General features: G+C 39.5%; 1 protein-coding gene across 12 annotated transcripts in view; it reads right to left on the bottom strand.

Annotated features, from left to right (window-relative positions):
* The window catches only part of DENND1A (DENN domain containing 1A), a 497,055-nt gene that overhangs the window by 163,487 nt on the left and 314,805 nt on the right, over window positions 1-18,763 (bottom strand). For all 12 annotated transcript variants that reach the window (XM_037164241.2, XM_037164477.2, XM_037164323.2 and 9 more), the window contains one exon: window positions 18,435-18,536. In XM_037164241.2, the coding sequence (XP_037020136.2) occupies window positions 18,435-18,536 (102 nt within the window). The remainder of the gene's footprint in view (window positions 1-18,434; window positions 18,537-18,763) is intronic.

Genomic DNA, 18,763 nt, shown 5'->3' with positions numbered 1-18,763 from the left:
GCCTCTTGTTTACATAGATAAAAGCAGGATTTGTCTCAGCACCAATTGGGGCTGAATGGATATGGATTTCCATGCCCAGGGAGGCGGCCAGGCCGGATCCATAGAGGATCACATGGATACATCCGCCAGAGTGAGATATCTCCCAAGGGGATCTGGGCATCTCCACCTCCTCAGGGGAGAAAAAATACAGGAAGGGGGTGGGAAGTGTGTATAATAGATGTGTTTCACAGTGTCCCTGCTGTGATGAACAACTTGATCCACTTACAGTTCCAAACACATGATGCATAAAAGAGCTGACAGAAATTCAATTCTTCAAAGAAAAGCATCTGCTCTCTAGTGGGAACGGCCAAATATTAAGCAGTTTTAAGGCAGGGCAAAGACCTAGAGGAGCACACTTCATTATCTAGATAGCCAGAGTAAAGAAATGCAGAGGATTACAAACGCACGAAAAAGTAGCCGAGATTCCAAGCATTAATTACCCAGAATAAAATGATTCAAGTTAAATCTTTGTTAACAACAAATATTAAACCCAGCTGTGTTTATGTAGCAGTTGTGAAAAAGAGGAAAAAAAGAAATCCATGTACAATATCTGTGAGCTCTGCCAGTTAATTGAATTTGCTGGCAGCACTTCCTCTACCATGAGCCAAACATCCTCAAAGATAAAATGTAGCTTTTAAACAGACCTGGGGAAAACGGAATCAAGAAATTTCAACCATTAAAACACAACTCTTTACTGGTATAAAAGTAAAGTAAAATTCAGTAATGAAAGGAAGGAAGTCTCTTAAACATTTACTGCATTCCAAAGCTTGGAGCTGAGGTTTATTGCTGAGGTCTCTTCTGATGTCCCACAGTGCTCCTGCTCCAACGTCTTTAATGAAGTCCCATAAACTCCCATAAACTACTCGATTGTTGACAAATCATATGCACACACTCAGGGCAAGGCCCACTGGACCATGATGCTCCTTCCCTTCCTGCCTGAAATTAGTAAGTCATGGAGTGGACATTGTCATGGAGAGTGGTCCAACACAGAACAGAGACCTACAGACAATCCTTTAAAAGGCTGAGGGGATGAGAGACCGGATACTGGTGGTAAAAATTCTCTTCGGTAAACTGTTCCCTGACTTCCAAGTCCAGTATCAGTAGTTCGGGGTGAGGGGAAGCTTTAGTCAGATTCTCAGAATCAGAGAGGCAACAAGAGATGGATCCAACTCTAAACCCTCAGCCTGAGACTCATTGTAGTACAGATCTTATCATGTTATTCCCTGGTTTAATAATCTTTGTTGATTCCTCATTGCTCAAATACGAAGTCCACATGTGTTTATGACAGAAAGCCATTCCTGATTTGGTCTCTCCCGTCCACTTCCTTGGTCTCATCTTCTGTCTCTTCCAACTACCCACCCTATGTTCCAGCTGGACTACATGATTAATTCCTGCCCAAACACACCCAGTTTTGTTCATACCTCCTGCCTCCAATCATTCCATTCCTGCCTCCCACTGTGTTCATCTCTCCTTTTCCAGGAACAGTGGCTGTTTCCTACACATCTCCATGTTGCACTGAGCCCACATCCAAAAAACTGGCTGGAAAGTAATCTCCGTTCCTGAACTGGCTATAGATCTGCCTGTTTGGGATACAGAACCAAAAGTGTCAAGGGCTCTTGTGGATGGAGGCTAAGCTGCTGGTGTGAAGGATAAGTAGGTAGGAGAGCAGCAGGAGATGGGCCAGGAGAGGGAGGCAGAGACTGGATCATAAAGGGCCCTGTTTCTGGAGCTTGAATTTCACCCTGAGAGGAAAATGAGGAGCCATCAAAGGCTCACTGAGTATAAGGTCCATGTCTTAACTCTGTGTGCATTCTACCCAATGTAAAGCACAGCACATGGTAGGTGCTCAGGAAATGCCTAAGGTTTTTTGTTGAGTTTCCCCCAGCTTTACTGAAGTATAATTGACAAAACTGTGTATATTTAAAGTATACAATGGGATGACTGGATATAGATGTTATGAAGTAATCACCACAATTCATCTAATTAATATGTCCATTACTTCACAGTTACCTTTTTTGTATTATTACCTATAGTCACTATGTTGTATATTAGATACTCAGAACATAACATCTCCCCATAGGAAATCCCTATTGAACAAATAAACATTCTGTCAGCAAATACAATATATGCTTTCATGTGACAGAGGGAGTACTGAGATTACAAGGTCTGTACACATGAAGATTTATATTGTATAAGATACTCAATATAATCAAGGCCTGCCCATCTCCCTAGTCAGCATTTTTTTCTTCCTATTGGGATTTCAAGAATGGCTGTTTCCCCACCTCAAAGTTTACTATTAGACTTTTTTCAGAAGGGCAGATTGCTAAGCCAGAGAGCCCAGGAAGTCTGCTCTGAAAGACTGAGTCCTTTGCTTCTGAGAGCAAATGCATTGTTGATTCACAAGGCTGGCATGCCAGCTCCTAGGAGGCCTGTAACAGCCGCTCCAGAGTCTCGGGGTACTGCTGGAGAGAAGCAGCAAGCAGACTCTGGGCTTATTTGCATCTGTGCCCTTTTGAACCAATGTTACCTTTTGGACTCCCAAAGATAGTCAGCTACATGGTATAGCCCAATTTTAACAGAATTTGACTAGTCCTACAATCACAATTAAACAGGACACTGTCATTCATTAACATTTGTTGAGTACATGCTATATTCTGAACTCTGAGGCAGATAAAAACATGAAGAAGGAACAGCTTTTGGTCTCTAGCCTAGAGGGGTTTGAAGAGAGGACACAAACAGACAATTCCGCTGTAACATGATTAGTGCTGCCACAGAAGGATGTGCCCTGTGCTTTCTTTGAGAACGCAAGGACAGAGCAATTAATTACTGAGGGAGGGTCCAGGAAGACTTGATTGTACAAAGACTGGAAAATGGATTGGTGTTGGATGAGACTGAAGACAGGGTGTGCAATTGGGAAGTCACTGCCAAGTCTCCAGGTTCACAGCACAGGAGAAAGTACAGGGTCAAATGACTTGCTGGCCCTAATACAGGAGATCAAAATAGCTACACAGCATTAAAATGAAAAAATTATATTATATGAATTTGTAAAAAATTTTTCAAAAGTAGGTGCTAACTTTTGTATTACTGATAAAAGTGAAAACTGGTATTACCTTTTGAGGGAAGTAGTGGAATTTAAAAGTATATATCAGAAGCCTTCAATTTTTATATACCCATGATTCAGAAATTCTACTTGTAGGAATTAATGAAATTTCATTAAATGTAGAGATTTAACTAAAAATATGTCTAACACAAAATCTGAAATTATAAGGCTGGTCAAATATATTATGGTATATATTCATACAGTGGAATGGTAGTTCACACATTAAAGGGTATGAATTTTAATGATTGACATGTTCACAACATATTAATGGTTTTCCACTTTTGTGTTGCAGAGTAATGAATGTATTATATTTTGCAAACCAGTATATATATTATGCAGTTTCATAAATTAAATCTTATCCATATTATATGTGATACACTCTGCTATTTGCTATTTAACTCCATTTTAAAAATGGTTGTTGTGACCCACTAAATTGATTTTATGGTTTCACTAATGAGTGACTACTTGTAATTTGAAGAAAGCCATTTCTTAGTTGTAAAGTAAAATCACAGTGGTATTTGGTAATCATGGCCAAAAAGTCAAAATGATTGACACTCAATCTACCAGTAAATTGTGGCTGTAATGTACTCTGAATTTCTCCTGTCTCATCAAAAAGGGAACTCTGCCCTGGTTGGTGTAGCTCAGTGGAATTGAGCATGGCCTGTGAGGCAAAGGGTTGCCAGTTTGGTTCCCAGTCAGGGCACATGCCTGGGTTTCGGGCCAGGTCCCCAGTAGGGGACACATGAGAGGCAACCATACATTGATGTTTCTCTCCCACTCTTTCTCTTTCCCTTCCCCTCCCTCTACAAATAAATAAATAAATAAAATATTTTTTTAAAAAAGGGAACTCTGATCTTCAGAGATCTTGCTTTTCCAGAAACTTGTACAGAGAGTTAAATGTTTAATAAATAAATGACTGGATAAATACATGAGTTTTCCAATTCCTAGTGTTCGAACTAGACTGCACCCTTAGCTCATATTGTTCATGCATTCATTATTTCACAGACATTCACTGAATGCACCTATGAGTCACACACTGTGCCAGGGCTGTGTTCATAAAATGTTGAGGAGGGGAAAGGGGTAAATAAACATCGCTTTACAGTAAATGGTATCTATAAAAGTGGTATGGGGAAATAGTTCTGGAAACCTAGAGGAGGGTGTGTCAAACTATGGCAGCATCAAAGAAGTGACATTCGAGGAGAGTCTTATAGAACAAATAGGTATTCCCAGGCAGAGAAGAAGGAAAGGTATGTTACCCAGAGGGAATGGCATGGGGAGAAGAATGGAGATGGGAAAGAGCATAAGGCCTTTGGCAATGGCCCCTCCTCTGCGTGGCTGGGAAATGGAGTATGAATAGTAAGGTGATGAAGCTGAGGCTTCCTGTGGTTAGCAAGTGGCTTGTGAAAAAGTCTGGATGCCACACAGGAGGACTGCTGACTCCCTGGGCCTGGTGCACCATGGGTGCTCTGTGAACAGTGGCTTTCTCCCCGTTCTCACATCAATGAGCAGCGCTCGATGTGGTTTTCCTCTTCGTGTGTTTAGAAACCTCTCAGATATCCCTTAAAAATTCCACCAAGGAAGAACAAGTAGTTTACCTGAGTTTAAAATGCATCATTAAATTATTTGTGCTCTTTTTAACTAAAGAATATGGAGGAAGAGAAACTACGGTCTTGAAAACATACAAACCATAAAGCCAAAAGAAAAGGCATTCAGGCATTTCAGAGGAGGGGAGGAAAGATGATTTTTTTCCATCGTAAAACTAGTAATAAATCATATCAGAAAATTTGGGCAATAAAAGAAAAATGTTAACTCATAACTTTATCATCCTGATACACCACTGTTGCTAACATGGATGTTCTTTTAAAAATCTTTAACTTCTATGTATCTGGTTGTTTTTCTTCATTATGGCCATAGTAGATATATCATTTAATATTCTCCTTTTCCACTAAATTGTATCTTTAGCCCTTTTGAATGGCTGTAGAGTACTCTGTTGAACAGCAGTGGGAAAGATGATCTTAATCACTCCCCCTAATTTTGGGTATTAAGGTTACCTCCAACTTTGGTCAATAGAAAAGAATGTTACTTGGTTAGGTGACTTTCTTCATCTAAAAGTATGTGCCAGAAAAAAGCTTATCGGTAGAATTATTGGGTCAAAATGGAATACATTTTATATCCTATTACATATATGATTATGTAGGAAACGTGTTTAAAAAGAACACCAATCAGGCTATAGAAAGTATGAGGTAAACTAAAAAGAGCAGGCAGATGGAAAAGGCTTCCATGTATAGGTACATACACAAAACTCTGCGAATTTCAGGCCAAAGAATATTAGAAAGGGCCCCACTGAGCCCTGTGAAATCTTGTTCCTCAGTCATAAAGTGTGGAAGCCTGGGAGATTTGAAACTCCTTTTCCCAGAGTTTTTTTTTAAAAGTTCTACTAACTGTCCATTGGCTTATACGTAACACAAAGGAACAAGAGATGTTCTTTATTAAGGGGGAAATAGAAGAAGACTGCTTGGTTAAATGACTATAGAGAGGGGGGACGTTGTATTTTTGTTCTCAGCATCTGCGTGGGCCTGAGATAGACACTAAGTCTGTAAACAGGCCTTTAGATCAATAAAAGGTAACCTCTTCTTGCAACACTCCTCCAAAATCCACAGCATGGAACAATACAATATTGTCAGTGAAGACAATACATTAGCAAGTTTCAGGGATCCCACTGAAGTACAACAGCATTAACCTTGCAACCCTCAGTTTTTTGTGAAGGTAGAAAAAGCTAACTGAGATAAGATTATGAAATTTAAGACTAAACTGTCTAGGTATCTGGTTAGAAAGCCAGAGCCATCCTTCCTGCAAAGTTACTCCTTTCCCCATGTTTATATGTCATATGAAAATCAGCAGAGTTCTGAAAGCTATTCAATATTGGTACTTCCTTTCAAAATTCATTTCTAAGGCTTCTTTTTTAAACTTAACTTTATTCAGTCATACTTTCCATACCTTACAAAAGAACGCACACATTTAAAAAGTAAAGTTCAGTGAGTTGACTACTGTATACATTTGTGTAACAACCACCACAATCAAGAAATAGAACATTTCCTTTACTCCAAAACAGTCCTTGCTGCCCTTTACAGTTCCTGCCCTCTCCATCCCACCCCAAGGCACCCACTTATCTGCTTTCATCCACTATCACACTAGCTCTCTCTCTTCTAGAATTTTATGTAAATAAAATTAAACAACATATTCTCATATTTGGCTTCTTTTGCTCAGCATAACATATTAAGCTACTGCAAACTAATGTACAAACATTTGGAGGTGTTTTTTCCATTTCTTTAGTGTAAATACCTAGGAGTGGGATTACTGGGTTATATGGTAGGTGTATGCTTAACTTCACAGCAAACTGCCAAACTGCATTCCAAAGTGACTTTACCAGTTTATGCTCCCATAACCAGTGAGGAGAGTTCCAGGTCACTTGTGCCATATCTTTGCCAACTTGGTATTGTCACTCTTTCAAAAACTTTGAAAGTCAGGTTACTGATATACTATATGTATGACTTGCATATCATAAAATTTATTGCTTTTACTGACGAGTTCTCTGAATTTTGAAAGGTGCATGTAGCCATATAAACATCACTGCAAGCTCTGAACACTCATCTGGTTTCTATCTCTATAGTTTTCTTCTATTCCAGAGTGTCATATAAATGGATTCTTTCACTTAGCATAATGTGACATTCATTCATTTTGTGGGACAGATCAATGGTTAGTTTCTTTAAACTGACAAGCAGTGTTCCATTTTATGGCAGTACTGCTGTTGGTTTATGCATTCAGCGGGTGAAGGACATTAGGACTGTCCTTCAATTGTCCAAAACCGATTGTCCGGTTTTGAGTGATTATGAAAAAGGCTGCCAAAAACATTCACATACATGTGTTTGTGTACATGTTTTCCTTTTTTTTTTTTGAGTGAACATGTAGGAGTGGGATTGCTTGGTCTTACAGTAAACATATTTTTAACATATACATTTATAAGAAATGCGTAATCTTACTATTTTAGCCATACTAGTGGGTACATAGTGGGACCCTCAGTGTAGCTAATTTGTGCCCTCATGAAGCATCTCTCCATGTACTTATTGGCCATTTGACTATCTTTTATTGCTGAGCTTCTCTTCAAGTCTTTTGCATACTCTTTTAAGTGGGCTGTCTTTTTACCGAGTTTGTGGGTTCCTTACATATTCTGGAGAAAGTCCTTTTGCAGATATAAATATTGAAATCTTTTCTATGGTTTGTCTCTTCATTTTTGTAATGGTGTCTTTTGAAGAGGATAAGATTCTTTTATGAGGTTTGACTGCTTCTTCTTTTATGGTGTACACTTTTTGTGTCTTAGATCTAAGAATTCTTTCTTATTCCATGAAGATTATCTCCTGTATTTTCTTCTATTCATTCTCTATTTTTTGCTTCTATGTTTGTCTATAATCCACTGTGAACCAATATTTGAATGAGGTAAAAGTCAAGATTCATTTTGTGCCGTATGTTCCAGTATCCAATTGTTCCAGTAGCATTTGCTGGGGGAAAATTTAGCTATCTTTCTCTATTGAAATACTTTGGCTATTTGTTGAAAGTCAACTAACCATTTATGTGTGAATTTAATTCTGAACTGTTTATTCTGTTCTATTGTACTGCATACCTATCAATACTGTCTATCTACATTTATTATAACTTTATATGAAAGTGGGTAACATAAATCTTGCACCTGTTCTGTTTCAACATTGTTTTCACTATTCTAGATTTTTTCACATATTCATAGATATTTTAAAATCAGCTCATCAAGCTTTGTTTTGTAACTAAAAAAATACAAAAAACACAATAAAAAAATTTTAAAATATAAAACAAAAAAACTCAACTCATCAAGTTCCCCCCTCCCCCTTATAAAGCCATCTGGAATTTGGGTTGGGATTATAGTGAATTTATAGATTTAGGAAAATTAACATCTTAAAAATACTGAGTCTTCTAATCTAGAACATGGAATATCTATTTGTTTAGGTCTTTAACATTTTTTCTAAGAAATGTTTTATAGTTTTTAGTGTACAAACCTTGCACATATTTTGGTAAATTTATTCCCAATTATTTTGTTTTGTTTGCTATTTTAAATGGTACTTAAAATTTTTCATTTTCAGTTGCTCATTACTAGTATATAAAAATACATTTGGTTTTTATATATTGACTTATCCTGCAAATTTGCTAAATTCATTTATGAGACTGTCTAGGATTTTTCATATAACCGATTATATTGTCCAAATAAAGACAACTTTTCTTCCTTTTTTCTGATCTTTAGGACTTTTTTTTTCTTGTGTTAGTGAGCTGGTTTGAATCTCCAGTAAAATGCTGAATAGAAATAGAAGAATAAGACATCCTTTTTTGTTCTCCTTCACATGGGGAAGCATTAAATCTTTCACCATTTAAGAGTGATGTTGGTTGTAAGTTCTTCCTAGATGCTCTTTATCACAATGAGGATGCCTGGTTTGCTAAGAGCTTTTATTATGAACAGGTGTTGGATTTTTCCCAAAATAGTTTTTTTTGTGTATGTTTTGATATAATCTTTCTTAGTCTATTGATGTGGCAAATCACACTGACTGATTTTCAAATATTTAGCCAACCTATATTAATCATGATATCAACCTAAATTGATCATGATGTAGTATCCTTTTTACATATTGCTAAATTCAATTTGCTAATATTTTGTTAAAGATTTTTATATCTGTATTTATAAGGTATATCAGTCAGTAGTTTTCTTGTCTTGTAAATTCTTTGGTTGGTTTTTATGTCAGGTTAATTATAACCTTACAAAACAAAGTGGGTGGTGTTCCTTTTCCCTCAATTCTCTCAAAAAGTTAGTGTATGCTGCAGTAGTTCTTCCTTAAATAAATGATAGAATTAATTGGTGAAGCTGTCTGGGCCTGGAGTTTTCTTTGAGGGAAAGTTTTAATTACAAATTCAAATTTTAAAAATAGATATAATACTACTTTTCTATTTTTCTATTTCTTCTTGAGTTACTTTTTCTAATTTGTGTATTTTAAGGAATTTGTTCATCTAATTTATAAAAATTATAGGCATAAAGTTGTTTATAATACTTCCTTATTTCCTTTTCTCTTTTTTAAAAAATATATTAAAAAAATTTACTTTTCAATTACAATTTACATTCATTATTTTTAAAAATTAGTTTCAGGTGTATAAAATACACACTTTTTTTTCTTCTTGAAGTTTTTATTTTTAAATTGAATTTATTGGGGTGAAATTAGTTAATAAAATTATATAGGTTTCAGGTGTAGAATTCTATAATACCTAATCCGTATATTGTATTGTGTGTTTACCATCCAAGTGAGCTCTCCCATAAAAATATATTTCTTATTTTGGAATATCTTTAGGTTTACAGAAAAAGTTGCAAAGATAACAGAGTATCCATATACCCCTTACCCAGTTCTAATTACCTCTAATACGAGGTATATCTTATATAGTGCATTGTCAAAACTAAGAAACCAACATTGGTACATTATTATTAACTCAGCTCCAAAATTTATTGTGATTTCATTAGTTTTTCCATTAATGTCCTTTTTCTATTTCAGGATCCCACCCAGAATTCCTCATAGCATTGAATTGTCATGTCTTCTTAGTCTTCTCTACTCTGTGACAGTTCACAGTCTTTCCAATGTTTTTTATGACCTTGGCAGTTTTGAGATGTACCAGGGAGATATTTTATACACTGCCCCCAAATTTGGGTTCATGTGAAGTGTCTGCTGTGATTTGACTGGCCTTTTGGAAAGAATACCAGAGGGGTGACAGATCCTTCTCATTATCGCCTATCAGGGTTATGTAATATTCACATGACAACACTGGTGATGTTAAATCTGATCACTTGATTAAGGTAGTGCCTGCCATTTCTCCACTGAAGTTACTCTTTTACATGCTCCATCTTTTGGAAGGAAGTCACTAAGTATAGCCCACACTCAAGTGTATGTTGGGGGTTGGTATTAAGCTCTTTCTCACAGGGGTGTCCAACCTGCAGCCTATGGGCCGCATGCGGCTCAGGATGGCTATGGATGCAGCCCAACACAAAATCATAAATTAACTTAAAACATTATAAGATTTATTTTGTGATTACATATCACAATGTACTTAACATCTGGCCCAAGACAACTCTTCTTTTTCCAGTGTGGTCCAGAGATGCCGAAGGGCTGAACACCACTGTTAAGAGAGAATGTCCATGACTATTATTTGGAATTCTTCTATAAGGACGATTTGCCTCTGACCCTCTATCCACTATCTTTTAATTGGTGTTGATATGGTATCTTTTCCATCCTTTTACTTTTCATTTATCTGACTACATTTAAGGTGGAATTCATGTAGATAGCATGTAATTGGGTCTTATTTTTAAATATAATTTATAAATCTCCTTTAATTTAGAAGATGTATATTAAAGACTGTTCAATGTAATAATCAATATAGTGAGTAAATCTATCATTTAGCTAAATTTTCTATTTGTTCCACCTATGTTTGGTTCCTTTGTCCTTTTCCCCCAAAAATCTTTTGGATCTTCAATATTGGCTTATTAGCTACATACCTCTATCTTATTTTTTTTCCTTAGTGGCTCCTTTACAATATACATCCTTAACCTCACAGTCTGCTTTCAAGTAATAGTGTGTAATTTAAGAACCTCCATTCTCCACCCCTGCCCTGTCCCTTGTGCTACTGTAGTCACGTAGTTTACCTCTAGCTGTTATTACACAATACCTCAATATCTACTTTAAATCCTCAATTACCTTCTGTAGAAATTAAAAATGAGAAAAGAAGTCTCTTACATTCACTTATTTATTTACCATTTATGGAATTCTTCACCCCTTATTGTCCAAATTTCTCTATGGTATCAATTTTTTTCCATCTGAAGAACCTCCTTTAAAATTTCTCATTGTGCAGGTCTGCTGACAATGATTTCTCTCACATCTTGTGTTTCTGAAAATGTCTTAATTGTGTCTTCATTTGTGAAGAATATCTTCACCAGATATACAATTCTAGTTGGACAAATTTTTCCTTTATTATGTAAAAAATGTCAATCCATTATCTTCTGGATTGACATTCTTCTATGTAGCTTCTTACAGTAAGTCTTCCGCCATTACTTCTTTTATTTGTGTGTCTTTTTTTCTCTAGCAAATTTTAAGCTTTTGTTTGTATCACTGGCATTGGGTAATTTCATGATCTACCCTTTGCACGGTTTTGTTTGGGTCCATTATGCTTGAGGTTCATTGTGCTTCTTGGAATTCAGAGTTAATTGTTTTCATCACAATAGAAAAAAAACTGGTTATAATTTCTTTAAATATTTTTTCTGTCTTTCCCCACCTTCCTCTCCCTCTAGGGCTCAAATTACATGGATGTTAGTCCTCTTGATATTGTGTTATGGGTCTGAAAGAGTCTGTTAACATTTTCTAGTCTTGATCCTTTCTCTGCTTCATACTGGATAGATTCTATTGGTATGTCTTCAAGTTCATTGATCTTTTAAGAAGCAGTGTCTAACATCCTTTTAATCAGTGAATATTATCAATCCACGTTACTACAGCTTTTTCCCCTAGACGTTCCCTCTCATTCTTTTCGTATCTTCTGTTTCTCTCATTAAGTGAAGTTCTTCCTTTAAATTCATGACTATTTATAATAACTCTCCTAAGGTTCTTGTCTGATCATTTCATCATTTCTGTCATTTCTGAGTTCGCTTCTATTGACTAATTTTCCTCTTGGTTATGGGTTACATTTTTCTGATTCACAACGTCTAGTACTTTTTTTGACAGGATGCTAGTTACTGTAAATGTTATGTTGTTGAGTGTTAGATTTTTGTCTTCTTTTAAAGAGGGTTGAAGTTTATTTTGACAGGATGTTGAATTTCTTACATATCAGGTTGATCCTTTTAAGGCTTCTTCTTTTTAAAAGAAATAGTTTTGTTTAAAAGTTTTTATTTATGTTTAACATACATGAAAGTACAAATATCACTGGTATTCAGCTTCAGGAAGTCTTTCCCACAAAACTGGCACTAAGATACAAAAAAATCAGCACATTACCAGCATTCCTAAAGCCCTCTCTTATGCTCCTCAAGGCTTTTTTTTTGGGGGGGGGGTGGGTACAGTGAACTTCATTGATGGTGTATGACAAGGTAGGGCTCCATAAGCCCCTCCCCCCTTCAAGAGATCTAGGATTGAAACTGGATATGTTGGGGGATGGATTTGGGGCAAGGACTCCCCAGCAGCTGAGGGCCTCTCTTCCTGTCACTGGGGCTGTTGGTCCAGGGTGCTCTTACTTCTTGGAGGCCATGTGGACCATAAGGTCCACCACCCTGTTGTTTTAGCCAAATTCATTGTCATACCAGGAAACGAGCTTGACAAAGTGGTCACTGAGGGCAATGCCAGCCTCGGTATCAAAGGTAGAGGAGTGGGTGTTACTGTTAAAGTCACAAAAGACAACCTTGTCCTCAATATAGCCCAGAATGACTTTGAGGGGCCCTCTGATGCCTGCTTCACTACTTTCTCCATGTCATCACATTTGGCAGCTCTCTCCAGGCAGCAGGTCAGATCCACACCTAACACACTGGGGGCAGGGACACAGAAAGCCATGCCAGTGAGTTTCCCATTAAGCTCAGGATGACCTTGCCCATAGCCTTGGCAGGGCCAGTAGAAGCAGGGATAGTTCTGGGCAGCCCCTTGACCATCACACCACAGATTCCCAGGGGAGCTATATACTCAGTTTTCTGGATGGCAGTGATGGCATAGGCTGTGGTCATGAGTCCCTCCACAATGCCAAAGTGTCGACACAGATGACCTTGGCCAGGGGGCCAAGCAGTTGGTGGCACAGGAGGCACTGCCAACAATCTTCATAGAGTTGTCATATGTGTCAGGGTTCACACCCATCACAAACATGGGGGCGTCTGCAGAAGGGCAGAGATGATGACCCTCTTGGCTCCATCCTTCAATGAGCCCCAGCCTTCTCCATGGTAGTGAAGACACTAGTGAACTTTACAACATATTCAGCACCAGCATCAGCCCATTTGATATTGGCAGGATCTCTCTCCTAGAAGGAGATAAGACTTTCCATTGATGACAAACTTTCCATTCTCAGTTTCAACTATGCCTTTGAACTTGCCATGAGTAGAATGCAGACCATGTAGTTGAGTTAAACGAAAAGATCACTGATGGCGACAATATCCACTTTGCCAGAGTGACCAGACAGCCAAATCTGTTCATTACAACCTTCACCATCACATCTCAGGGTTGAGGCCAGCACTGCACAGGAAGACACAGCTGTCTGTTGAACAGGAGGAGCAGAGAGCCTCAAGGCTTGATTTTAAGCTTTGGCAGGGCAGGGCTAAAACAATCTTTACTGGAGCTAATTTAGACTACTAGCAAGGCTTGGCCTCTGGGGGTTTCTGATGATTGTCCTGAGTGATCAACAAGATCTTCCTGATCTGGCTAGTCAGAGCTTGAAGGGTTCCTAGTCTGTGTGAGCTTCACACCCCAGGTGGGAAGATCAGTCTTCAGCAGATTAGTCAAGAGAACCCAATTCTGACTTCTGGACCTCTTTTGCTGAGTGACTAGCTCCCTCCTCTTTGATAATCTGACCCACAAATTAAATCTACCTCTTCCTCAAACTCAGATCTCTAACCCCTCAACTCAGCAAAACTGTTGTGTCTGGCTGGGGAGCCCCCTCCTGGGCCAAAGTCCAGAAAATGCCTGGAGGCAGAAAGGCGGAGTTGGGAGGGGCAGCTCTGTAGGCCTCACCTTACTTGCTTCCCTTCTCTCAGGGATCATACTCCTGTACCGCTTGTTGTACAATATGTGAAAACAGTTGTTTTCATATCTGTCCTGAGTATGTTAACGTCAGGGGCAGAAATCTAGTTCCAATTATTCCATCATGGCTAGAAGCAGAACAAAGGCCTCTTTTAATAAAATTTCCAGCAAAAATGCCATGTTTTGCAAGACTTCATCTACCAAAATAACCCAATCCATATGTTCCCTTCATCCTTCCATCTATCTAGTCAGTGGCTGCTAGATCCCTGGGAAACAAAGATGAATAAAACTTGATTCCTGCCCTTGAAGAACTCATAATTAAAAGGGAAAGCCAGAAATGTGTAATAAATTATCCACTGGTTGATAAGCATAATTATACAAGCAGTATAAGGAGCTATGGGGCCACAGAGAAAGAAATAGTCAAATCTTCTTGGAGAGGTCAGGAAAGGTTTTTACAGCCTAACATTTAGAATTAAATCTTCAAGAATAAGTAAGAGACTGACAGATGGGGCAGGACATTTGGGACAAAAGAAACTGTATGTAAAGTGTGAAGTTATGAAACAACATGTGAGCTTGGGAGAAAAACGAACAGTTCCAAACACCTATAATACAGGGTCTGAGGAGACCCTGTACATAATACAGTGAGGAGAGATCCAAAGCTATAGGAGAAACAAACATACAAACAAACAAATGAACAGGTGGGTCGTATCATGAAGGAGGGCCTTGAATGCCATCCTAGCCATCATTTACATACATAATTCATTACCATTAACTATAATCTATAGAGCTCATAGAACATGTTTTACATATGTTATATACAGCATATTTAATACAACAATGTTTTAAGGAAATTAAAACATTCCTTTTATTTTTATCAATAACCAATTCCTTTTATTGATACTTAAAAACCAAGATCCAGGTGCTAGGTATGCTCATTACTTTTAGCCCCTCTCAATGGACAGAGCTAGAATATATATATGTATCAAGAATGGTCTGCACAACATTGATGTAACCTGGCAGCCAAGGAGAGTGGACCGGGATGCACATGTGTGAACAATGATGACTTCACTGTACTAGTCAGTGGGGGTGGTAGATGCCATTGAATGAGCATGTGTACTGTGTGACCATTACATTCAAAATGACTGAGTTTAGAGCAAGGAAATCTGTATCAAATCTTGTGTTAGGCTTGAACATTCCTCTACAGAAACTATTCAGATGATTCAGAAGGCTAGAGCTGTGGGCAACTGGTTATTGGCAGCTTCATCACAACAATGTGCCCATTCATGCATCATGTCTCGTGCGAAGTTTTTTTGAGAAACATCAAATCACCCAGGTGACTCAGTCCCCCTACAGTCCAGATCTGGCACTCTGCAACTTCTAGCTTTTCCCAAAACTGAAATTACCTTTGAAAAAGAGATTTCAGACTGTTGATGAGATTCAGAAAAATAAGATGGGGCAGCTGATGATATTGTGAGAACTGTGTGAAGTTTCAAAGTGCCTGTTTTGAGGGGCAAGGTGTCACTGTCCTATATACAATGTTTCTTGTATCTTGTGTCTTCTTCAATAAATGTCTCTTTTTCATAGTACACGGATGGATACTTTCTGGACAAACCTTGTAAATACAGGGCTCTGATTCCAAAGCCAATGAAAAGAAATTGTCTTTAATCTGGAGGCACTGGGAAGTTATGGAAGGCTCTTTGTCTTCAGAAATTTTTAAAAAGTTATGTTCATTGATGAAATGGCTTTAAATATCGTTAAATTTAGTCAAATATAGCTATAACTAAATACAACTAAATTAGGAAAACATAGTTAAATTTATGTTTTTAAAAGGTAATTGGTGCACGAGGAAGAAGGGCTAGAATCGCAAGAAGCAGTTCAGAGGCTTCTGGTAACAGTGCAGGAAAGAAAGAAGAGCTTGGACCAGGTGGCACTTAGGAGAGATGGAAAAGAGGCTCTGAGAAATGTCTAAAATGCAGAATCTGTCAGATGCAGTCACTAAGTAGCCCTGGCAAAAGAAAAGATTGTGAGGTCAATCTTCTGTGAGGTCAATCTGTAGGTGTGCTGATGGACTAAAAGTCCCTGGCCCTGAAGGGGACACAACGATGGCAGAATATTATTTCTCCTCTCGAGGACTCACAGCTCACAGAGCCTTAGAGAATTAAAACTATGAATTCCACCAAAACACATTAAATACCTTATAGACTACATTCCCTCCCCATTTCTCCCTTTGGAGTCTCTTATGAGTCTAGGGACCCATGCTGGAAACCACTGCTACAGAACATTCTCAACCTCACCACGAATCAACCTGCAAATGAGGAGGTGCTCTATGCCCAGGCTGAGGACTGTTAGGGAACCAACTGTTCTCTAACCCTGGCTATAATTATTAGCAACAATTCCATTAAAAACAAATGCAGGTATTATTTATTGAACACTTACAACGTGTGAGCGCTGTGCCAGACATCTGATGAACACTATTGTCCATTTATTTGTCACTGCAATCCTAATAATAGGCCTGGCACTCGTCTTTTCAAGATGGGGAAACTGAGGCTTAGAGAAGGAAAATTATATGCCCAAGCAACTTTGGTTCTTTGAGGCCACTTCACTGATCATTTAAAAGGCATTTTGGAATGTGCCATCTTCAGGAAGCTTCCATTACCCTTCCTCAAATTCTGTCACCTCTGGGCCCGTCCAGGCCCAATCCCTACTTTTCTGGCCCCTACTCTGGCATACTGTGATAGATGTGTAAGTTACACATCTGCTTCCTGTACTGGAATATGCTCTTACAGGGAGATGACTAGGTCTGTTTCATTTTTCAAGCTCTGTGTCTAGCATGGGGTCAGAGCACTACAGAGGGGACCAGTCAGCCTGGGCTCATACTCACCCTGGGCTGCCCCAGGCCCCTGGCCATTCTTTGCACCTGATCTATTGTACTTCAGGTGCACTTTCCACATTCACACAGCAGTGGCAAGGTCCATACCTAAGACACCCATGGCTTAAAAGGAGAGCTTTACCACTGAGAAGGAATCAGGGAAGCATTCCTTAGACCAAAAGAACTCAAATTATGGTTGGGAGGCCCTAAGAGACAAACCACATACCCTGCTCTGACATGAAGAACAAACCTCACAGTGTCTGGTACTTTTATTTCTCCTATTTCTGATGGAGGCAGCCCCGGCTCTGGTGTTGTCCAGTTGGGGTCCTGGGGTTCCAAGCTCTGGGTGCCCTGGCCAGCCGTGTGGTCTGTGGTTAGGTACGTGCTCGCTGAGGCCCTTTCTTCTCTGTGGAAAGGAAAGGACACCTACTCCACAGAGGCTAAGATGCTAACCGACTGTGGCCCTCAATACAGGAGGCACCCAGAGAGGCAGGGGCCGGTGGCTCTGTGGAGTGACAGGGTAGGGTTCACTCCTTGGCTCCCACTCTGTCTAGCTCTGTGGGTAAAGTGGAAATAAGAAAAAGACCTTTCTTAGAGTGGTGTGAAGAGGAGATGAGAGGTCCATGATGAGCACTTAGTACAGTCTTAGCATGCAGGGAGCCAGAGAATGGCAGCCATTGCCTAGTTATGCTACAATCTTTACATCTTTACAGAGCATAAATGCCTCCCTCAACATTTCACAGCAAGTTAAGAACAGAAAGCTTGTTGCAAGTCATTCATCAACACTAATCTCTTCCACAGAGCTGACCTCACGGTGCCAGCAGGACTTCTTGTGGTAATGGAGTAGCTATGCCTATGGCCAGGACACAAACCTGGTGACACACACCCAGCCCTGTTTCGGCACTGTGCTCCTCTCAGTCTGGAAGTCAGAATAACTAGATCTTCTTGCAGGCAGTTAGAGAGGTCAGACCAGGAATGTCAAAACTGTGCTTCCTACTGAACCCCAACCCTCCTCATTCCTAAGGACAATGAAGATGCTGGGTCTACTCCAAATAGTTATCCACGAGGCAGCTCTGAGTGGCAACATGAGACAGGTGTGAGGTCAGATGTTACCCTGGCAAATGTGGTAGGCAGGACATTTTGCTAAATGGAGCCCACATTCTGTCTAGACCTGAGGCCATGAATTAAAATTTAGGGCACATGAAGCCACACTCAGAGCAGTGTCAGCAGAAACCTGCTGACGGCCGTGTTTGATGATGTCCCAGGAAAAAAATGGAGGACTGAAGTGCCCCAAACTGCTCACACTGAAAGTCCCCCCGCCACCGCAGGGAACATGGCAATGTGCTAGAGAGGGATGGCAAGACCCCCAGGGTCTCACAGGAAGGGGAGCTGTCTAGGCCCTGGAATCACTTCACGGTCTTTCAGATGAAAAGTTATGAGAGCAAAACATGACTGTGAAAATGAACCATCTCCCAACTTCCTTTACCAAGACAAAGATTCCAGAGAGAACCGAGAAACAAAGTGCGACCCTCGGGCCACAGAAAAACCACAACTGCCCACCCACTTCCCTGTCCCTATAGAGGTTATGTTGCCATTGGGGCCACTCGTTACCCACCACGTCATTCGGGAGGCTCTGGAGGTCATCAAAGGGGGTCTCCAGGGTGTTGGTGTCCACGTTAAGGATTACAACATCATCCAGGGCCATGTTTCTGACTTTCTGCAAATAAAAAAAATTCCAACACAAAAAATCATTGAAGCACCATGAGGACACAGATCTTCCCCCAGCCTTCTCCAGGGGAGGGGAACAAGGAAAAACAGACATTTGACAATGGCTTCCTCTGGGGCAGGCCCCAGTGCCAGGTGGTTCACATTTGTAAGGACACTGCCTGTTGCAATAACCCCGTGAGCTTGTATGGTCACCTGCAAGCCCCAGGAATGAAAAGG

Source organism: Artibeus jamaicensis, unplaced genomic scaffold, assembly GCF_021234435.1.
Source record: "Artibeus jamaicensis isolate MK-2021 breed Jamaican fruit bat unplaced genomic scaffold, CSHL_Jam_final contig_471, whole genome shotgun sequence".
Classification (NCBI taxonomy): domain Eukaryota; kingdom Metazoa; phylum Chordata; class Mammalia; order Chiroptera; family Phyllostomidae; genus Artibeus; species Artibeus jamaicensis.
This window is presented reverse-complemented; position numbering and strand designations above follow the sequence as displayed.